Source organism: Pygocentrus nattereri, chromosome 5 (genome assembly GCF_015220715.1).
Source record: "Pygocentrus nattereri isolate fPygNat1 chromosome 5, fPygNat1.pri, whole genome shotgun sequence".
Classification (NCBI taxonomy): domain Eukaryota; kingdom Metazoa; phylum Chordata; class Actinopteri; order Characiformes; family Serrasalmidae; genus Pygocentrus; species Pygocentrus nattereri.
The window spans coordinates 44,125,931-44,149,478 of record NC_051215.1 but is presented as its reverse complement, the minus strand read 5'-3'; the positions used below and the strand labels follow the sequence as shown (position 1 = coordinate 44,149,478).

The 23,548-nt window shown below is 41.0% G+C and overlaps 1 protein-coding gene across 8 annotated transcripts in view; it reads left to right on the top strand.

Moving 5' to 3' along the window:
• cpeb3 (cytoplasmic polyadenylation element binding protein 3) overlaps nucleotides 1–17,563 on the top strand; it is a 56,998-nt gene extending 39,435 nt beyond the window's left edge. For all 8 annotated transcript variants that reach the window (XM_017696680.2, XM_017696681.2, XM_037538642.1 and 5 more), the window contains 5 exons: nucleotides 135–224; nucleotides 11,685–11,803; nucleotides 13,203–13,317; nucleotides 13,791–13,972; nucleotides 16,596–17,563. In XM_017696680.2, coding sequence (XP_017552169.1) covers nucleotides 135–224; nucleotides 11,685–11,803; nucleotides 13,203–13,317; nucleotides 13,791–13,972; nucleotides 16,596–16,823 — 734 coding nt within the window. In that variant the 3' untranslated portion in view covers nucleotides 16,824–17,563. The remainder of the gene's footprint in view (nucleotides 1–134; nucleotides 225–11,684; nucleotides 11,804–13,202; nucleotides 13,318–13,790; nucleotides 13,973–16,595) is intronic.
• The last annotated feature ends 5,985 nt before the right edge of the window (nucleotides 17,564–23,548 follow it).

Here is a 23,548-nt window from a genome sequence, read left to right as displayed (position 1 = left end):
CACCCTGTGTCCCGGACATGGTTCCAATAGGAACTATAGCTGGACTGGTGATGTAATATACTTTCCTTTATGATGTCCATAATCATTGTTTTTGTACTAAATTCTTTTTTCTTTTTTTTCCTTTCCTTTCATAGATGAGATCACCAACAGTTTTCGTCGCTATGGACACTTGGTGGTGGACTGGCCCCATAAGGCAGAAAGCAAGTCCTACTTTCCTCCTAAAGGTAAAGACAGTGACACAGTGCCAGAGCGTGCTGTGCTATTCGCCAGTCGACCGTCCCTCTGTGCCAGTCTTTGTCAGACTAGTCCCATCAGGTTGTCTGCGTTTTTCGCTCTGAAGCTCCCAGTACACCTTTACCTGAAATTCATTGTTCCTAAAAAGAGACCCCAACAACTTTTTGACTCTCCTCCCTTCTCCTCCAGGGTTCTGGGTTACAGGCTGCTTTTTGCCTAATCTAGGCAGGTCAGTTATGGAAAGATCCCATCCAAACAACCTTAACATGAGATAATCTTACAGTGATGTGAGTTACGTTAAATAAGTCATTAGCTAGAAGAATAAACCAGATCATGCTTTGTTATTCTGTAATTTTACATTGCTCTTTAACGACTTGGCTCAGGTGTATTGGGATTCAGGAGCTGACATACAACAGAAATCTGGACTGGTGATGGGTTTAGAAATGCATCTCTACACCTTCCATCCACCTGACTATATTAACAGTAGTATCAGTACAAGTATCCAATGGACCTTACTGTCCCTCCATTGCATCCTCTAGACCAGAGGTTCTCAACCTCTTCCACCTCAAGGCCCACCTGTTTATCACTTGAAAGCATGAAGGCCCACAAGAAAATAAAACCTCAACATTAAAAATGTGATTTTGGGGAAATTTTTTGACAAGGTGATATGTGGGGGGCCTGCCTTGCAAAGTGTGATGTGCATCAGTGAACATCAGTGAAATATCAGCAGAATATTAGTGCAAGTGGGCAACTGAAAGGTCAGTTGTTTCTAGAGGCAAAGGGACAAAAATGATGAAGCTGCCTTTGTGCACTGTTAATGCAGGGCTTACATTAATGTTGTTAACTGAAAACATTTAATGTATTTTTTTTATTTTTTTTTTATTCAATAATTCAAGTCAATCATTTTTTTGGCCCTGTGTTTGAGAAACACTGCTCTAGACCAGAGGTATTCGAGGCCAGACCTTGTATCCAGTTTCTGATGCTGGATTTTGTAATCACCGATAGTTAACTGAACTGATTGATTGGCTACCTTGTGTCACTTAATGGTGATTTATAAACTTCAGGACCTGAAAATTAATTCAAGATCCAGATTTGAAGACATCGCTGTCATCTTAAAAACTCTTGCTTGGCAGAGGTTTGAGATTTGTTTGGCTATTGCTAAGTGCTGCATTATTTTTTCGAGTGTGGTGCTGAATGTAAAACTATGACAACATGCAGATGCTTGACTAAAACTCATGACTGCCTTAATGAGCGTAGAGCAGCATTTCATCTTGCTCCTGGTGGAACTCCTAGTTCTAACTATTCCTTGACTCAACACACCTGATTCAGCTCATGAAGGGCTTAGTAATGAGTTGGTACAGCAATAGTGCTGTGTGTCGAAATACTCTGCTAGACACACTAAAGCACATGGCATAGATGGGGTTCAAACCTTAATTTTAGTGGTTGCTTCATGACCAAGCTGTACTTTTACTGGTGCAGTGGTCTTTGCTTCAGAAATGTTTTCATTATACTATGTAGTTTGTCAGGCTTTCCTGTTAAATTTTAATTGTTAAAACGGCATGCTTCGGGGGACTGAGGAGCTGCTTGGTAATTTACTGGGTGCTCATTATGTGCTTACCATAATCGTTTTTGGTCAACAATAAGAAGAACCTGCTGCGTGGCAATGGCATGCTCAGGCACATCTACTCACATACTCTCTCTCATACACACACGCGTACAGCAGGCGCAGCTGGAAGGGAGAGTGTTTGTGTGGGTATCTGGAAGAAGCAAGTGTCTGCGGCTGTGTTTCAGCCAGAGAGGGTTTAGGTTGGACAGGTGATCAGAGCTGGGCTTCTGGACTGGAACTTCCGTCATCTCCGAAATCCTCATACCACTGCATGTGTCATATCAAGGAAACTATTAAAGCAGGCCTGGAAGTGACTTGCATTCCTTAGGCTGAGGGTAATATACTGCATCTGGTGAAGGCCTGAAAACTCTGCCAGTTACTTTTCCACCCTTTGCTCCCTCTCTCCATCTCTCTCATCACTCTCTCCTTTTTTTGGAATTCAAAAACACAGTTCTAAAATAGCTGTGTGCTCGGGGCTGGTTCAGAGACGTCGGTGTCCTTGTAGGGGAGAGTGTGATCTGAGAGGGTGTGATGGTGTGGGGGGGCTAGCAGCAGGCAAGTCCACTGCATCATAGAGTTGTGCCTAAGTGTGTTAACTAAGTATGATGCATAGTGTCAGAAACCACATAAGTGAGTCTGTGTGAGCTGACATAACAGCTCAATGCGGTTTGAGGCGAGTTTGTGGTGATTCATGCATTCTCCGTGCTAAATTATGGAGTATAGGCATCCAAAGCTTGTTAGCTAGCCTCATAGCATTCTCAGAGCACAAAACTAAAGAACCAAATGCAGGACTTCAGACATCTTCTGGCTGATGATTTGAAGTAAGGAGGAAAGTTTCGTTTTTGGCTGAATTATTCCGCTAACATTTTTTTTTTTTTTTTTATTTAGTCAAGCATTGGGTGCCCTATTACTTTACAGTGTTTCTGTACAGTGGCAGGGCAGAATAAATGAGGGATGCAGGAGGGGTATGAAATTCTGATGAGTAATTTGAGTAGAACATTCTATGAAGCTCCTCAGGTGATTTGAGTGAAATTGGGGATACAGCAGGGGCCCAAAAGCATAACGCTGATAAAACACAATAACCCTTCTTGGCTACTCTTGACTGTTTTTAGTGGTGAGGCTAATCCATGACAGAGTTTTGATTGTTCTAAGATAAGCTACAACTGGACAGCAACAGGAAAGACTGTTTAGGAAAGGGTTAGTTAAGTTTCTCAAGCTGAAAGGAGTTGTCAAATCAATTAGTCTACACACCCAGAGATTTTCTCCAAGAAGGGCATGAAGCATTACATACGACCATGAAAGAACTAATCTACCTATTTCTAATGGATGGAGAAGAGATTTTGAACAATCATCATGTCCACAACTGAGAGAGTGGGAAATTGAAAAAGTAACATCCAGAATTCCCCTCCACCCCCCATATGTCCTCCTCTGGAGCCAGGCCTGTTTACAGGACAAGCCCTTTAATTCTTGGACCTGGAGATCTGGAGTGTGTGCGCACATACTCTGTAGATGTGAATGTGATTATGTGCCTTGTGTGTGGACTTTTCATTCTCTCCCATTCATTAATAGGTCTGCACAAAATAAACAAATGACTGCACAGAAGAACACAGGCCAGTTTTTGATTATGTTGCATCTGGGGTTCGCAGTGTGTTTTGAATATATCTCAGGTCATATTGCAGTCGCAGTATGTAGCAGGTATTTTGTCCATATCGCATAGCCGTAGTAATAATTCCTCAGCAGATGTGGGAGTCATGGCCAGTGGTCATCAATCTCTCCCCATATTAAAAAGGCCTGCAGGCTTAGCGAATGGAAGATGCTGGTCACTCTCCATCCGGTGCAGCGTAAAACGAGCTTCTGTGTCTCTGAGCCTGTGTGAAACTGCTTCCAGCTTAGCGCTGACTCATAGTGTGGCTCTGCACACTTTGGGCAAGAAGCCGTACTCAGCTTGCCCATATGGTTTTCTGATACTCTGGTGAGTATTTGTGCATGTGTGCAATTTGTGTGTGTGTGTGTGTGTGTGTGTGTGTGTTGCACGTGGTCTATAGTGCCTTGAATCATTGCTGAAGATACAGACCTCAGTGTTTTGCAGGGGGCTACAGTGTGGTATCACTCAGGAACAGAGTTGGGTCTGACTCAATAAAGGTTTTTGCCCCATACTGATTTTAAGAAGCAAAAATTTCAGATAGCTGACTCCAGCAGTTTTCATTTAATTATGCTTTACTGACTGATTTTAATTGTCAGTTACATTTCCTTTCACTATGTAAGTTTCGAGGTTCTGAAGGGACATTTCGTAACATCTGTCGTGCTTCTGAACTCTTCCCTGAGCAGATGAATGTGGATGACGTTTGCAAGCGTGTTGATAGAGTATTTAAAGAGAACTCCGTTCTTAGTGAAGGACATAAATGAATCTCCTCATCATCAGTATAATGCTGATTTGCGTTCAGATACCTAAACATGGAGCCGGGCTTTCTTTTTGAACCTCTGTGTGTATATACATACGATGTGGCCTGAAAAAATCCGTCCTTGCGCTTCAGGTTTGGTTGGATGCAGTTTAAATTTATTTTATCCATCATATTGTTTTATTTCGTACAGTTATTTTATTCAGAAGACTGGTTCTCCTCACATTAGAACTGCCTGTTCATTATACTTTAAAACCACAATTGAAAATAATTAGGATTTTTATATAGCTGTAAATACATGGATTTTTTTTTAATAGCCAATTAATAGTTAGTTAATTAGTTAATAGCCAAACAGTGTGTCTGAAGGGGTCTAAAATAGAGTGAGACGTAATACAGATCACGTTTGCTGTGTGTCAGCGTTCCTAGTGCCAGCGTTCCTCTGGACTGCTGGATCTGTATTTCTGACGTTACCTGGCACTTCTTGTTCTATTGAGCTGACTTTCCCTGTGACTTAACCACATGTGTCGCTAATGTTGCCAAACAGTGATCATTTGGCTGTTTTTAATTGTTGAGCTTATTTTTGTGTTGGCTGTACCATCGAATTGACATTACTGCTGTCATTATGTAGTCTGACCTGTAACCTGAGATCAAAATAGTTACTACTAGATCATCTGTAGCGTGGAGTGTCATTATTAAGTAGTCTGTAAGACAGGATTTCAACCCAGCTTCTATTGAAGTGATGTACTTAATGCTTTTTGTATCATTTGAGGAAAATGTACTTTCTTAGATTATTTAAAGCATTTGTAGACTGGTGTTCTTATTTCAGATAGTCTTAGCGAAGGATTATTGTTATTATTAGCAGATTTCCAATTTGGGGTGTGGGTGTGTGTGTGTGCACGCGCATGTTTGCATTAGGAAGACTAAACATGTTTGTTTCTGTTCCTCTTTGCTGTCATCGTATTCATCACTGTCCGCAGAACATGCAACATGTTCCTCAGGCACGATTACAGCCGTCAGACTGACCCTGTTTTTGTGTGTTTGGATGGGTCACTCGCTCTCACTCATATTGTGGCAGTAGATATGCGTCTTCCTGCCAAAGCCCGACTTTGTTTTTTGTGTTTTTTTTTTTTTTTTTTTCTTTTCTTTAAAAGTACTGTTTTCATTCATTCATTCATTCATTCATTTGGTTTGTCTTCACTTAAAATAAAAAAGCGCTTCAATGCCGGTCAGCTCCCCAGGATCATGTAAAAGAGCTGACTCATTTATGAACTGCAGCAGATCATATGGACTGCTGGTGATTCTGCTAATCAGTTAGCAGATTGATTGACCTCAGGTCAAAAATATCGGCTGATGTCATCAGCCAGCTGCTGCTCTGTAGGCGACCTGGCCCGTCTTCAGTGATGGCAGAGGAGGGTAAAGTTCAGCTCCTCACTGCTGGGCTTTAGTTACATTTAGGGCATCATACGCCTTCAAAGAGGGGGCAATTATTTATTATCGCCCACCACTAATTCTTTGGTGATGCGAAGCTGAAATCAGCCATTCGCCAGCTTCTTCCTTGAATTTTCACGTTCCACTTAAATGGTGCAGCAGTTACATTCTGGCGCTTCAGGCATCAATGCTGCCAGACTATTTAAGGTGGAACGGAAAGTTAGCTAGCTAGCGAGGCATTAGCATGATATTAACGATTTTTTGTGCTTGTTATGAAGAAAACGACCATAATACACTGAAATGACATTAAACCAAGATAAAACAATAGTTTTCGTAATTTTTAACGGATAAAATACGTTCGTGGGTTTCTTGCACAGTCATTTTGCCAGTTTTTCTTTTTTTCTCATTACACTCTGTTTGGAAGGCCATGTAGCCCTAACACTTCACCCTGCCCCTTTATCTCAACAGAAATTGGGACACCCTTACCCTAGACGTGAATGGGCTAAGTGGAGGCCTAAGGGCCTAGTGGTAGGGGCAGGGGGTGAAATGGGATTGGGCCTAAGAATATACATGTGATACAAAACCAGGCAAACCAAGGTTTAACCAAGCTTGGCCACTTCATGCTTTGTTCACCTGTGGTCGTGCAGTTTAATTTGTGTCTGTGGTTTGTTGCTACACTGCTGCAGCAGTCTGCTCCTTTACAAGCCTGTTCTCTAATATCTGTTTCTATGGCCAGGCTGTGCTCACTGTGTCTGTACTTTGTCAGTGTGGTTCTGTGTTTTTCAGGGAGTCTTTTTAGGGCCTGATAGCACTACATATATTGCTTGGTGCTTCTGTTTTTCTTTCTCTCTTTCTTTCGTTTTCTTTCTCTCTTTCTTTCGTTTTCTTTCTCTCTCTCTCTCTCTCTCTCTCTCTCTCTCTCTCTCTCTCTCTCTCTCTCTCTCTCTCTCTCTCTCTCTCTCTCTCTCTCTCTCTCTCTCTTTCTTTCTTTCTTTCTTTCTTTTTTTTCTCTCTCTCTCTCTCTCTTTCTTTCTTTCTTTCTTTTTTTTCTCTCTCTCTCTCTCTCTCTTTCTTTTTTCTCTCTTCCCCTCTCTCTCTCTCTCTCTTTCTTTTTTTCTTTTCTCTCCCTCTCTCTCCCCTCTCTCTCTCTCCCCTCTCTCTCTCTCTCTCTCTCTCTCCCCTCTCTCTCTCTCTCTCTCTCTCTCTCTCTCTCTCTCTCTCTCTCTCTCTCTCTCTCTTTCTTTTTCTTTTTTCTCTCTCTCTCTCTTTCTCTCTTTCTTTCTCTTTCTTTTTCTTTTTTCTCTCTCTCTCTCTTTCTCTCTTTCTTTCTTTTTCTTTTTATTTTTTCTCTCTCTCTCTCTTTCTCTCTTTCTTTCTTTTTCTTTTTCTTTTTTCTCTCTCTCTCTCTTTCTCTCTTTCTTTCTTTTTCTTTTTTTCTCTCTCTCTCTCTTTCTCTCTTTCTTTCTTTTTCTCTCTTCCTTTCTCTCTCTCTCTCTCTCTCTCCCCTCTCTTTCTTTCTTTTTCTTTTTTTCTTTCTCTCTCTCTCTCCCCTCTCTCTTTCTTTTTCTTTTCTCTCTCTCTCTCTCTCTCTCTCTCTCTCTCTCTCTCTCTCTCTCTCTCTCTCTCTCTCTCTCTCTCTCTCTCTCTCTCATACTCATAAATCTGATATGACTACTGCTTCTGTCTGCCCAGGAGAAAGTGTGTGTGTTTCAGCACCTGCTGCTTTAGTGAAACCCGAGCGTTATTGCTGCACTCTGCTTTGATGCGCACTCAACACTCTGTGCTCTCGTCTCCACTGCTTATAAGCTGGATGATGATGATGATGATGATGATGATGATAATGATAGTAGTTTGCGATTCGTGGAGCACTTTAACGTGGGGAGTAAAAGGTCTATAGTTTAAAGCATTTGAATATGCTGCTGATTTAATTTAAAGGGTTTTTAAGGTCATGCAGTAATTTATATGTGTAGTTTGGAGGTGAAGCTGTAGCTCTAAAACACCAAAACTGGTGTGTGCGTGCGTGCGTGTGTGTGCGTGTGTGTGTGTGTGTGCGCGTGTGTGTGCCTGCGTGCGCGTGCGTGCGTGTGTAACTGAAGCTCTGTGGTGAAGTCTGTACACACAGTAGCGCAGCTGTTCTCTTTTAGCTGAGACTGCGTGACTTTTACTGTTCACAGTTAAGAGCTTTACCACGACTGGATCGCACACACTCACAGATAAGGAACTGCCGTGTTAAAGAAAGTTTAGGGTCACTTCACCCTCCACCGCACCCATGTGACTGACTGATGTAAACAGGGTCTGACTGAGAACACTGTCCTGCCTCAGAGCCCCCCTCAACTCTGTTTTTCTCTCTCTCTCTCTCTCTCTCTCTCTCGGTCTCTCTCTCTCTCTCTCTCTCTCTCTCTCTCTCTCTCTCTCTCTCTCTCTCTCTCTCTCTCTCTTGCAGCCCCCCTTCTTTTTCTGTCCTTCTTCTTTCTCTCTTTAAATTGTTTTCTGGGCCAGTGGCGGGGTGTTCTGGTGTTTTTTGTTTTGGTTTTGTCTTTAATTTATATTTTGCACTCTCTTCTTTTTTTTGTGCTCTCATTTTCTCTCTTTCTCTCTTCTTCTTTTCTCAGAGAGAACATGGTGTTCCTTTCCTCTCATGCCTCTGTTGGTTTGGCTCTGATCCTCTGTCTCAGGCTTCTCTCTCTCTCTCTCTCTCTCTCTCTCTCTCTCTCTCTCTCTCTCTCTCTCTCTCTCTCTCTCTCTGTCTCTGTCTCTCTCTCTCTCTCTCTCTCTCTCTCTCTCTCTCTCTCTCTCTCTCTCTCTAACTCTAACTCTAACTCTAACTCTAACTCTCTCTCTCTCTCTCTCTCTCTCTCTCTCTCTCTCTCTCTCTCTCTCTCTCTCTCTCTCTCTCTCTCTCTCTCTCTCTCTCTCTCTAACTCTCTCTCTCTCTCTCTCTCTCTCTCTATCTCTCTCTCTCTCTCTCTAACTCTAACTCTCACTCTCTCTCTCTCTCTAACTCTCTCTAACTCTCTCTCTCTCTAACTCACACACTCTCTATCTCTCTCTCTCTCTCTCTCTAACTCTAACTCTCACTCTCTCTCTCTCTCTAACTCTAACTCTAACTCTCTCTAACTCTCTCTCTCTCTAACTCACACACTCTCTCTCTCTCTCTCTCTCTCTCGCTCTCTCTCTCTCTCTCTCTAGCTCTCTCTCTCTCTCTCTCTAGCTCTCTAGCTCTCTAACTCTCTGTCTCTCTCTTTAACTCTAACTCACTCCTTCTTTCTTTATCTATCCCTCTTCTGTCTTCTTTCTCTCTTTTACATTGTTTTCTGGGCCAGTGGCAGGGTGTTCTGGTATTTTTTGTTTTGGTTTTGTCCTGAGTGTTGTAAAAAGTGCCAGCCTCTGACATTTCTGTGATTTATATGTGTCTAGTGCTGCATAAAGTGCTGCTTAACATATAATAGTTTGTAAAAAAATAACGTGAAAATAAAGCTTCAAATAAATCAAATGAACACTTGAAATAATTGAACACCTGAAATAAATCAAATGAACCGTTTTTCCCTCTTAACACAGATGCAGCCAGCCAGCTGCCCAATACCAAACATATCTGGTGTCTGAATTATGAGACTAAAGTAGCTAACAAGTAACGGAGGATGCCTCAAACTGCACGGAGTTAAGTAATCTCAAATAGACTTGCTTATAACATTTCTGACAGTGACATACTCTTATCTATAAAAGCAAAAAAAAAAGTAATGGTAAATGAAGTGACTGATGGAATTCAATCGATTTCTGTGATAGCTGGGGGTATCGTGGAGAAATGTGGAACCAAACTTTAGTTCTTCAAACTAGTCAGAAGTTTTTGTTAGTCTTTTACTGTATTTGATTTTATTTGTATCAAGTCTAATGATCGTTTTACAAGCGCAAGCACACGTCTTGTCCAGATAAGCGGCTTTAAACAATGCTTTCACTGTGGTCTGTGTGATAAAGTACTGTAGACGCCTCAGTCAATCAGGGATGCTTGAATAACATTGAAACACCAGGTGGGATTTTTCATATATTTCACCTCACATGATTTAGAGAGAGGAGCTCAGGGGGAGGACTATGTTTTTGAACTATATGTTTACATTTACATTTACAGCTTTAAGCAGATGCTCTTATCCAGAGCGACTTACAAGAAGTGCTTTGTCTATCTAGAGAAAGTGTCTTTGCTAGTTAACAATAGGTTAGAGAGAAAGACGGTCCTGAGCTCAGATACTGCTAGAAACATCAGTCACTGTAGATACCGGGAGAAAAAGGAGTTGAACACAGAACTCTGTGCCATTCAATGCAATGCAATACAATACATTACAATAAACTACAATACACAGTGCAATACAATAAAATATAATATATAAGTGCAGCTTATAATTCAATGCTCATTTAAGTGCTGAGTAAAGAGATGAGTCTTCAGTCTGTGTTTGAAGACAACAAGAGGCTCTGCTGTTCGGACAGCCAGTGGGAGTTCATTCCACCACCTGGGTGCCAGTACAGAGAACATTCTCCACACTTGTCTTCCACGCGCCTTGAAGGATGGCGGGTCAAGCTGAGCTGTATTCGAAGCTTGAAGGGCTCGTGGTACAGTTCGAGATTTCGAGATCTTTATATATATATATATATATATATATATATATATATATATATATATATATGTATATATGTATATATGTATGTATGTATGTATGTATGTATATATATATATATATATATATATATATATATATATATATGTATATATATATATATGTATATATATGTTGTTTTTTTGGGGTTTTTTTTTGTTTGCACAAGAAGGTACCATAACCCCCCCCCCCCCCCTGTGCACGGCTTGTTCAAAGTAACTTCCCCTCAAGGGAAAATACAAAAAATATTTAATAGAAACAAACAGACAAAATTACAAAACAGTTCAGTCTTATTCATTTAGGTTAGTTGGAGAGAGACGGAGTAGATGAGTTTTATTTCCAGTTCCATTTATTTTAAGTCTTTTTTTTTTTTTCTTTTTTTTTTAACACATGCACTCTCCTCTCCTCTCCTCTCCTCTCCTCTGGCCCATCCTCTCTCTCCTCTCCCTCTCTCCCTCTGCATTATCGTTGGCTGACTCAGTATTATTTTTTTCCTCCTCTCCCTCTTCTGTTTTTCCGTGAGCTGCTGATGGAATGCTGAAAGTAAAGCATGACAGTTGCACATTCCGGAGTGTTCCGTTTCCCCAGCGATGCATCTGGCCCATCCTGAGCTGAACTCTGTGCTGAACTCAGACATGCACAGATTCACTCTAGCCCTGCCTCAAGCCTCCTCTGGCTCGGCGCCACATGCCTGCGCTGCGTGTGTTCCACTGCAGTGGGAGCAGTAGAGTCTCTTGGGGCAGGCTGGACATGAAACAACACACAGAAAGCGTTTAAAGCACTGTAAAACCCACAGGCTGCATTTGTTTTGCAGGCGATTTTATGTTTGCAATTAGACTAAAGCATCAAAGTCAAATTTATCTCCTTCCCCAGATCTGTTCAGTCTGCAATTTAAGAGAAGGTTATACCCCAGTTAGCCCTGTGTAAACTGCATGTCTAAATGATACATTTGCCTCAAACTGTGTTGAGTTGTAGTCTTAAAGAGAGACTTGCTTATGCAGTTTCTGATACTGTAGATCATACATAGTCAGCCTAGCTGGATACTGATCTGATCACTTGGGGTACGTGGGGTACAAGTTTCAGTTACTTGTTCGCTACATCAGCCTTGTATTTCAATTGCAAAGCTGAAGTCAGTTTTGGACGTAGGACGCATCTTGGCTGGTCAGCTTTGCAACACACTGACTTTTTGTAGTACAGCATCAACATCCTTCCTTCTACTGCCATTTTATTTTGAAACTAATAGTTTCACAATGCCACCATACTGTGGACGTGTCTGCCCTTTTACTGAACTTTAGCAGCTGTGTCTTTCCAGACTCAGCTGCAGCTGACCCCAAATAACTCTTTCTCTCTTTCTTTGTGTGTGTGTGTGTGCAGGTTATGCCTTCCTGCTGTTTCAGGAGGAGAGCTCTGTGCAGGCCCTCATTGATGCCTGTATTGAGGAAGATGGAAAACTCTACTTGTGTGTTTCCAGCCCCACTATTAAAGATAAACCAGTGAGTTGACCTGCGTCAGTGATGCTGCAGAATATAAAAAAGACAAAATTATTAATTAATTAATGTTAGTTGTATGTAACATACATGATAATTTTATGGTGTCACAATAAGTAGAAGTTTTTATTGCTAGTCATTTTTTTTTTCCAGTTGTTCAGCTATCTCAAAGTTTACTACAAATCCTACAGCCCCAATTCCAATGAAGTTGGGACATTGTGTAAAACATAAATAAAAACAGAATACATTCTGCACTCTTTTACTACAATGCCACGCTGTTGTAACACGTGCAGAATGTAGCTTGGCATTGTGTTGCTGACATAAGCAGCACGTTCCTGAAAAAGACGTTGCTTGGATGGCAGCATAAGATGCTCCAAAACCTGGATGTACCTTTCAGCATTAATGGTGCTTTCACAGATGTGCAACAGATGTTACCCCTGCCATGGACACTAACACACCCTCACACCATCAGAGATGCTGGCTTTTGAACTTTGCGCTGATAACAATCCAGACAGTCCTTTTCCTCTTTGGCCCGGAGGACACGACGTCCATGATTTCCAAAAACAATTTGAAATGTGGTCAGACCACAGGACACTTTTCCACTTTGCGTCAGTCCATCTCAGATGAGCTCTGGCTCAGAGAAGCCGGCGGCGTTTCTGGGTGTTGTTGATATGTGGCTTTCGCTTTGCATGGCAGAGTTTTAACTTGCACTTGTAGATGGAGCGACGAACTGTGTTCACTGACAGTGGTTTTCTGAAGTGTTCCTGAGCCCATGTGGGAATATCCGTTACAGAATGATGTGGGTTTTTAATGCAGTGCCGCCTGAGGGATCGAAGGTCACGGCATTCAGTGTTGATTTTCTGCCTTGCCGCTTACTTGCAGAGATTTCTCCAGATTCTCTGAATCTTTTGTTGATATTATGGACTGTAGATGATGAAATCCCTAAATTCCTTGCAGTTTTAAACTGTTGGACTATTTGCTTTTATTTATATTTTACACAATGTCCCAACTTCATTGGAATTGGGGTTGTACTACAAAGTGTTGACAAGCATTCTCTTTCTGATTCCTTAAACATATAAAAAAATTAAAGTTATTTCATTTACTTTAAGTTGTTTTCCTTTATAGTGTTCCTTTTGTGTTGTTTGTTTTGTTTTTGGTTTAAATAAAAAAAATGATTTTCTTTGTTTAAGTCACTTTGGCATTTTGATTTATGCTCCTGAACTAGTCCACCTTTCTTTTGTTGTGCGGTTTGTGTACAATTTTTATTCCCCTCTTAGTTTCTTTCTCCTACTTTCTCAGTTAACTGGCTTTATCAACCCTGGAAACAGAAAATGCAGTGTACTAACTTAAGAAAGCCATTGTTATGAGAAGTTGAGAATAGATGGAGATCTTTCCTGTTCTCCAGGTCCAAATCCGCCCTTGGAATCTGAGCGACAGTGACTTTGTGATGGACGGCTCTCAGCCTCTAGACCCCCGTAAGACCATCTTTGTTGGAGGGGTTCCACGACCTCTGCGCGCAGGTGAGGGATCTTTTTGGTTCGGCCTGTGTGAGACGCATTGTTCATATTTTTAACACCAGCATCACCCTGCCCAGGGACTGCGCACAAAAATATATCCATTTCTCTAAATCTGGCTCCTTTACATCATGAAATAATGATGATGATTAGTGTGCATTGTCTTTGCTTAATAAACAGAAAGTAGAGATTATTTTTTTTAGAGAAATGTTGATGTAGATGTTTTTAGAGAAATTCTCTTGTAAATGAGGCCTTTCTACAATCATACAACTAGTATTTTATGCTACTTAACAGACTTCAGTTTCTTACTGTTTTTTTCTTGATTCAAATTTTGGTTTAGAACGTTTTAGCTCAAAGTCACAAATTTGAGATTAAATTTCGATATATTTTGGAACCGTTTCAGAACGTTTTGGGTAACTGTTTTGTGCTACTCTCTGTTTTTCTCTTCTCGTGTGTTTGTTGTGTGTTAATGTGTGTAGTGGAGCTGGCGATGATTATGGACAGGCTGTATGGAGGCGTGTGCTATGCTGGCATCGACACTGATCCTGAGTTAAAGTACCCCAAAGGAGCAGGCCGAGTGGCCTTCTCTAATCAGCAGAGCTACATCGCTGCCATCAGTGCTCGATTTGTCCAGCTGCAACACAACGACATTGACAAACGAGTATGTATACCAAGTGCTTTCCCTGTTTACTGCTGTCCTTTTGGGTTTGCTGAATGTTATGTATTATTTGTCCACTATAGAGAAGCTTCTTTGTTGTCATGAAACCAAAATGTTTGACACAGATACTTTTTCTATCTTTTTAGGTATCTATTATAACTTTTATAACATTTTGCAGACACTTTTATCCAGAGCAACTTACAATTTGACCATTTTTAGAAGTAGGCGAAGGTTGTGTGACGTCAAAATCCTATATACTGTTTAAAACTGCTTGAAAGTCTGTATGTGATGTGAAACAAAAAGGTCTGGATTTCTTGCAGCACTACAGCCTTATTTTTAAGCTCAGTCTCCTATAATCTCAAGAACCTACAGGAATCTGTATGTATGTTCTTGCGTTACTGTGTTTATGTGGGAGCAAATCTGTGTGTCCAGTTCACAGACATTGTAGATCATCCCTCTCAAAGCTCTACACTGCCATGCAGTCCATTCTGGTTGCCAGAATGTCCCGATTGCCCTCAGAACATTTCCCATTTCCAACAATACAAACGGAAACCCTTGGGCCGGCCATGTAATCAGCATGACCATTGGCTTCTGGAGGACTGACAGACATTTGAAGTTTCAGACACTGTCTGCCTAATTATAGACCTTTGCTTTTTCTTTCACATGCATATCCAGTGGAGCCTCTGGCTATTTTAGGCATGTTATCCTGTAGGCCATAACTGATGGTGACCAGGCTAAGACTGGCAGTCTGCCAGTTCAGTCATATTGGGGGGGTGTGTGTGTGTAAGAGAGAGAGAACCTGTCACTGAATGGTATGGCTGTTACTCAACATGATTGCCAAGAGGCAACCTGCTTTTGGGGCGGTACACTGTAAAAACGGTTTGTTAGTTCAATTTAAGAAAAAGACTTCATGTAGTAGCAAAACTCAATTTTTATTCCACTGAACAAAAGCAATATTTTACCTTAGTTCAGACCTCAGAAACACTGTGCCCTCTTTTTTTTACAGGGCGGATACAGTACGAATGTTTTGTTATTGTATCAATGGCCAAATTTAGCACGGAAAATGTTTAAAAAGCACTACAAACACATTCACCACAGGTATTATCTTTATGGACCAAACACCAAAAACATTAAATTGTAAATATACAATTAAATGTATTTGAAATGATCACCAGCACTATTACTGTTTACTGTAGATATTAGAAATTGTCACATGCCAAAGCCTGAATATCCCCAGTCATGATTTGTTGAATTTTTACATGACAAAAGCAATATTTACATTTTACAGTATATCCACTTCTTTGGTGACTTTTGAAAAGAAGCTTCCATAAAATTGTTTATGGTTGTTGGAATTATCAGATTCTAAAACGTTACTATCTCAAGTTCATGACCTGTGACTTTTTTCTTTTTTTTTTGTAGCCCCCCTCTTCATTCGTTTCTATTCAGAGGTTCTGACGACTCAGCAGGGGGCTGGGTTTGTTCTTTGATGTGTGATATTTAAGGGAAGGCCAGGTGTAATTGCTCTCACTGCATCTGTGTGCCATTTAGCCACAAAGGTGACCATGACATTTTCCGTGTCTGTGTGATTGGACAATGAAACTAGATTCCGGGTAGGTGTGCACTGAATTTAACCATCGTCTGATAGAAGAATCATTAGCAGTAATACCTTTTCTAGTAGTCTGTAGAATTGTCAGAAGTAGATGGCAAACAATATAGGAAAATTGGGCTGCACGCTTTCTGTCATTACAAGGAAGCAGTGTGGGTTTTTTTTTCTCTTCTCTAAATCCTGCTTCTGGGGGTCTGCAGCACTGCCCAGTTCCAAATATTCTCTGCCTCAACACTCCTGATCCAGCTCAGGAAGGTCTTAATCAGTTGATGAGCTGGATCAGGCTGCGAGGGGCAGGTTTAAGAAAAACTTGGGGATTAGGGCGGTTGTGGCTTGTGGTGGTTTATGGTGTTGGTGGGTTGGGGGTTCTGGAGCCCATCCCAGCTGTCATTGGGCGGAAGGCAGGAAACACCCTGGACAGGTCGCCAGTCCATTGCAGGGCTAGTTTCAGCTGTTTTTTTAAAGCTATTTTTAAATGTGGTTAACCAGTTGAAAATAAGTTTTTATTTTTAGTGACGTAAGCCTAATATAAGCTCAGAAGAACTTGCTGTTTCTTTGTGTTCAAAAATGCCTGGTGTAACTTTTGACCAAATACTAAGAGAGTTCATCAGTTGCATATTTACTCTGATTAACAAAACAATATTAATCCCTGATCCCAATTGCCCTCTGAATGAAAAGTCCCAGCTCATCCAACAATAAAGAAGTCTTTGTGCATCTTTTAAACAGTGATAGAAAACAGAGCAGTGCGTTGAAATTTCTGATTCTACATGCTGATGCATTTTATTATGGCCAGGACATCCGTGCACGCACACACCGTAACCCCTCCGGTGCCAGATTCGAACGAGTTACAAAGTCTCTAAATGTATCACTAGTGAGATGTTTGCTTTGCTAAATTTGGCCAGTGTTTTTGCATGATCTCTAACCCCTGCAGTACAGCTCTGCTCCTTCCGTGATCTGCTCTCTGCTGCCTGCTCTGTCTTGGTTAAACCCATCAGCAGTAACTCCTGTCTCTGTCCGCAGGTGGAGGTGAAGCCGTACGTGCTGGATGATCAAATGTGTGATGAGTGTCAGGGTGCGCGCTGCGGGGGGAAGTTCGCCCCATTCTTCTGTGCCAATGTCACCTGCCTGCAGTACTACTGCGAGTACTGCTGGGCCAGCATCCACTCCCGCGCCGGCCGCGAGTTCCACAAACCGCTGGTGAAAGAGGGAGGAGACCGGCCCCGTCACGTCTCTTTCCGCTGGAGCTGATGGGGGGTCACTCCAGCCCCTCCCTGTCAATCTCCAATTACCCTCCCTGCACAGCCTAGATAAGTGCTGAACACCCCCTCCCCCCCCAGTCAACCAACTAACCACCACCGTCATGACTACAAGCAACGACTACAACTGAAGATAACATGGGTCTTTTATCTTTTCTTTTTAGAAACAACAGAAAAAAAAAAGAATCATCACAGCTCTTAATCTTTGTCCACTATACTCTGCTAATGAACATTCAGACAAATAAGAATTTTGAGAGTTTTTCTGCTCAGAAATTGCACTTTGGCACACATGTACACAGACCACACTTGATGTTGTTAGCTAGGTTGTGAGAATACTGTTCTTTTCAGATTTATTTTGGTTTTTTCTTTTTCTTTTTTTTGTTGTCTTTTTTGGGTCAGTCAGTGTTCCCTATAGGATACCATTAGACAAGAGTGAGGCTATACACATGCAAACACACATCTATATATAAATATATATACATATATATATTTAAAAAGAATATATTTTTTATTTTGTATCTATCTATAAACACATAGATAATTTTGGATTTTTGTGAAAGAAGCATGCACTTATTTTCAGAAATGGTAGATGATTGCCCATAGTAGAAAATGAGGGGAGAGGAAATTTTAAAGTACCAAAGGTAAAAAAAAAACATTGATTCATTAAGAACTAAACATAGGTGGCATATGATGTAGCAGATTTCAGCGATTTTATGACATCCTGTAGTAAAACGTCAAGAAAAAGAGAAACCCGAATTAGAACAATACACCTATTTGCTCTCCATTTTGGAAATACTAGTACTATTAATACCTCATGTTCGCAATCAGAAATTTTCTTTGCTTATAATTTTTAGGCCTTTATTTTTTTAAATAATATTATTTTTTAGTGTTATGTACATGTAATGCTGCAATAGCTTTTGCTGCTAAATCCATGGTATATGAACCTATACCATAGTACTTTATTCAGGCTAGGGTGTGGACGAGAAGAGGAAAGGTTAGGGCACCTGGTTGTGAGGTGGACAGGCTAGCATGAGAAAGGGGGGCCTTCCCCCCCAAGGCCCGCACTCGGCGGGGTCGGCGTTTGCCCCTGAAACTGCATGTTTATCCAAATCAGGTTGCTGCATGCAATAGAATTTTAGTATCGAGTCTACTATTCAACTCGGCCCACTTTGCACACCGTAGATGAACACACAGAGCACGAAAACTGGACAGGAAAGAGAAGACCGAGGGGAGTCCTGATCGATAATCTCCCCCTCGGCCTGATTCGCGTCAGAGCGTGAGCGGACGACTACACTGCAATTACAAGTTAAAAGGCCTAGATGTAGGATAGCCTTCAAACCAACTGTCTCTATAGTAGGTGAAGAACATTTTTGCAGTGATCGTTGATATAATTGTGCAATTTTTTTATACAGTATGTAGTTAGGTTTGAGTATGCCTAGAACTGTGATTCGCTTTAACTGTTATTGATGTCTAACACAAGTCCTGTGAATCTTCATACCCAGTGTATACAGCACACAGACATGTATAATCACACACTGCGAGTCTCTTCCCTGATCGTTGTTCCCTACACATGTTCACGTACTTGGACACAACTCCACTTCTGCTAGTTCTCGCTCACATGAGGACATGAGCTTGACTCTGAGAAACGCGAGTTCTCTGCGTGTACCGTTTCTTATTTTTGGATATTGTCACATCTCCCCTTATCTTAACCCTACAAACCTATGAAAAGAAAAGAAAACAACAACCCACCAAAGAGCTCTCACGGTCTACACTCATACCCTTCACTAGGACTAACAGCAGGTCAGGCCGTGTTCCTCACACCCGTACACTAGCCCGACTAGGAAGGCGGTCAGAAAATATGAGGAGACGTACGCTTGAGCTCCCTCAGAGGCCCTCATACACAAGCTCAAACAGTGTGGCTGTAGGGCATTGGATTAACATTGCCAGAACATTGTGTGCTTGCTGCATTTATATACGGATTTTTCCTGCAAAGCTTGAAGAATAGAAACAACCTGCTAATAATGATGGTGGATATTTTTTAAATGAAATAGTCTATGGTTATGGGAGGGAGGGAGGGTTTGTGGGTTGGAGGGATTATGGAAAAGCGAACCAGAACGAAAAAAAAAAAGAAAAAAAAAAAAGTATTGGCTGCTGACTTGGGGAAAAGTTGAGTTTGCTAAAAGTGAGTCGGGGGGGGGGGGCTTAGCAACACTGAGGCTTCAGCACATGGCGGCTGTGAGGAGAGTGTCCAAACACTGCGAGCGAGTCGTGTGCATCACATCCCTGTTCTCATTTAGCGTGGGAAAAACCTGCTGCCCCCGTTTTTTAGTCATAAAGGATGGAACTTGTTTTTTGTTTTGTGTTGTTTCAGAAAAATGGAAAATGTAAACAAAAAAAAACGACTTTTTTTTACTGATGGAGAAAAACCCAGAAAACTAGAGGTTAAAGAGTACCGGTGAGAATCCTGACGGACGTGAACTCTGGGTGGCTTTGTGATTTTCCTTCCCTGCCCAGAAGAGTTTTCTATATCTGTTCCTTTTTTTCTGTAATAGACATTTGTTATGCACTACTCTTTGTATCTGGATGGTTAGCTATCAGTCAGTTACATTGTTTTTCTTTCTTTTCTTTTCTTTTCATTTTTTGAGCGAGAGAGAGAGAGAGAGAGAGAGAGAGAGAGAGAACCGTAGAAAAATGTGTGCTTTCTGACTGACATGATCTTTTGCAATACCTCAATTTTGAAATATAGGAGAGAAATTGATATTTTCTAAGTTTATTCAAATACAAAATATATATTAATTTAAATTTGCAAGAAAATGATTTAACAGATGGTTAATTTTATTTTTGTCATGTTTATTTGCTTTTAATTTTATTATTATTATTTTTTTTTTTTTTGGAAAAAAAAATGTGTAAAAAAAATAAAAAATAAAAAGCAACTGAAGGAGCTAGAGCTTTAGAACTTTAATATAGTAATAGCTGAAGTGTAGAGACGACCTTGACGCGGAGCTTAAAGATTCCCCACCCTTATGACGTGACAGTGTTAAAAAGAGTCGGTTCTTACCAAACCCACCTTGACCCCCGACAAAAGGAAAAGAACGGTCGACAGTCCTTTAGGTGCTTAGGAAGTCAAGTGAAGATCCTTCCCATGTTTTTGTGTGGAGTTTCTACTCGGTCATTGAGCAGAGGATTAAATCCTCTGTTCATGTTCAGTTTTTTTTACGTTTGTGTTCCCCTCGGTTTTGTAAAAGATGCAAAAATGCCCTAATTTGTTAACCTGACCTGGTTTAAGCTAAACCATTTTGGCGATTCCTGGAGAGAAGGAGAGAGAGGAGATGATCGTTTTTAAAGCGGAGAGATGCGAAACGTTTCAGCTGTAACTTGATTGAAAGCCCCCAAGGTGCATCAGCGGTATGGTGGCCTTCTATTCACCTAAGACTTGAATTAGTCCCATTTTTTTAAGGCTATAACCTCGATTCTTTGTTGTAATGTGCAATACTGTTTGTACTGTTTGTAAAAAAGAAAAAAAAAAAAGAAAAGAAAAAGAGGCATAAATCTTTATTGCAGATTTATTTTCATTGCAAGCATTGTGATTCACTAAAATCATTTTCTACTGTGTATTTACCTACTCTACATGCTAGTACCTTCCAGTGGTAATGTAGCCTTTGTACTGAGAAATTTTTTCATTATTTTTAGAGATTTTTTGCAAAAAAAAAAAAAAAAACGGAATTTAAAACATTTACATATTTTTTTTCTTTTTTTATTTCATATTTCTTTACAGACTTATTTCTCAACCATTAATATTAGCTGTATTTCTGGGGGAGACTTTCATATCTGGTCAATGTCATTAATATTATTTTGTATTTTTACTTGGAATAAATTAATTTTATGATGCTAATTCTTAAAGTAACTTCTTTTTTGTTCATTTTGTTTTATGAAGCTGAGAAAAAAAACCTTTGTAATGTTACTAAAGTGTAGAATTTTTTGAAATGCAGAGCTTTGTGTTAACTCGCTGATGTTGCTTACATTAGTGTGACGATCTAAAGTATGGAAGAAGAGAAAACTCACTAAAAGAAACTAAATGATGCTTGGTAATGTAAAGTGATTGGCAATGTACTGAACCAATGGGCAATAAAAGAAAATGACAGAAAGGAGCCGATCTGAGGTGGATGTTCTGATGGAGCAGGAGCCGGATAGTACTACAGATGCTTCTGTTTTTATTGCTACCACTTAAAAGCCCACTTTGCACTGTAAACGCAAACCTAAGTGGCCAGAGGGGACGTCACAAGACCTTGGGGGCAGTCATGGGCTGGATTTAGTTAGGGTTAGGGATCTGGCCCTGTGACCGAAAGGTTGCCGGTTTGATCCCCAGGGCCGACAGTCCATGACTGAGGTGTCCTTGAGCAAGACACCTAACCCCCAACTGCTCCCTAGTGTGTGTGTGTGTGTGTTCACTAGTGTGTATGTGGTGTTTCACTTCATGGATGGGTTAAATGCAGAGGTGGAATTTCCCCAGTTGTGGGATCAAAAAAGTATCACTCGCTCACTTTCTGGAAGCAACTCTCACCCTCTGACCAACCAGACGCCCAGTGTAGATGCTTTTCCGTCTCTAGCAGCTTAGGCCGCCACGGTGACCGTAGCCCTGCTTGAATGTACTTAGACGTTTCTCAGTTCATCAGTGCAGATCATGGATATTCGTTGAGCTTCATTTCTTTAAGTGGGTTAAATGTACAGCGTTGTGCGTCAGTAAGTCTGAAGGCCTAGACTACAAATGACATCATGATCACATCTGACTGGCAGGACTATAGCACTGCGCAGGCGGCCCCTTGCAGTGGTCTTGTGATGACTCCCTTCTGTGCCGAGGTCAAAATAAGCAAGAATGTTCTTTCTAGCTTGCCTTTTTTTGTCGCCGTTTGTTTTGACCTTTTACTAATCCTAGACTTGCATACTAACCTGCTGGTGTCCTCCTCCTCCTCCTCCTTCTTAAAAGGTATTGTTTTGCTCATTACCGCCACGTATTGATTATAATCATTTCACGATTAACACACTGCAACCATTTTGTACCCCCTGTAATAAAATGACCTTACTATGTAATCAATAGGGTCACTAAGCAGTTGATGGGGACAAGAAATTGACCAAGACAGGTTGTATGGTGATGGCAGTTTCACGTAATCTCTGTAGATGTCTATGTATTTCATGTAACGATAGATTTTGGGTAGTATATATTCACCTGTGCTTCGTTGTCATTCTCTGTGGGTGAATCTATAGCCCAATCAAATCATGTTTGTGGTTTCCAAAAAAAGGAAAAAAAAAAAAAAAAAAAGCAAATATATATTAAAGATTGATTTCCTTCTCTAATTTGTTTTAATTTATAACTGACAGGTTCTACCATGACAATGTTTTGAGGTTGTTGACTTGGACCTGTGCTTGTCTAACGTTGTAGTTAAACTGTGATTAAATAAAAAAAAGAAAATCAATAAAAAAAAAACAAACAATCATGGAGGGCAATGCTGCTATTGCTTATGACTTGCTTCAAGTTTGTAGTTCCCGCCTTCATTATTTTCCCTTTTTCTGTACTAATAAGCAGATCTTATTAAACATAGTTGTATGATGCTGTGAAATACTGTCGTCCTTTGCATGGCCTCTCTTCCTGACGCTCTTGTGCGCCTGATGTGCATGTCCCATGCCTAAAGCAATGGTTTGCTCATTTTTATGCCAGGATTGTCCTTCAGCAACGAGTTTGACAGCAGGAGGAGACTTTTGAGCCATTCGGACATTTTTACTTCTTGCTTTGTGCACAAACAGAAAACGGACACTTAAGATCACATTTGACTGACAGCCGATTTGGTCCGACTCTGAAGATGAGACGACACTGAATTCCCAGACTGTCAGTTGGTCTGTGTGGAGCTGGAGGACGAACTGCTGGCTGTGCAGCGAGTGGGCAGAGTTCCTTACTCTGACGTAGCTACACGCTGCCTGTTAAGGAGCTATAATTTGGTGGAAGGAACTGAACATTAAAAACATTAAACGCCACGTTCACAGCCCAGTTCATTAATTTCTTACTTTATTTAACTGTTATATAAAAGCAACAGAACACTTGAGGTTCTCTTTAAATAGCCAACAACCCAATTTCAGTTATAGAACCACTTGCACATAAAAGCCTCACTCTGGACAGGGTTAAAACTCAAGCCACGTAGACTGAAACCGTTAAAACCTCCTATTGCTTCTTCCATGCACTGCTCTGACTGTAGGTTTTAGGCCCCCCCCCCGCCCCCTCCGCCCCCTCCCGAAAGGGCTGCATTTTGGCGAGTGGTGCATTAAACGTCCCTCTAGCGATCAATACTCCAGCATTTGCAGTGTGTTGTAGCTCAAGCTCCTGAGAGCTGAACCAGCTCGTCTAAAAAGCAGACAGAGAAAAAGCACAGCCCCACCCAACCACCTCGCTCCAAACACATGCAACGCAGTCTTGAATTTCATCTCCAATACATATTCAAAACGAAGCTCGTGTAGTCACAACATAACATATCCAGCAGTCCTCTAAAGGGGAAGAGAATTTAATGCCAGATGGACTTCAGTTAATTATCTGCATTACAAAACGTGGCAGCCAGTAGAGCCCCCTTCAAATTCCACCTTGCAGCAATACAGCTGACCACTGAGAATGTTCTATAACGGATACAAATGACGTCGCTTTTTTCCTTCTTCTGCAGAGAAATAAGACAGGCA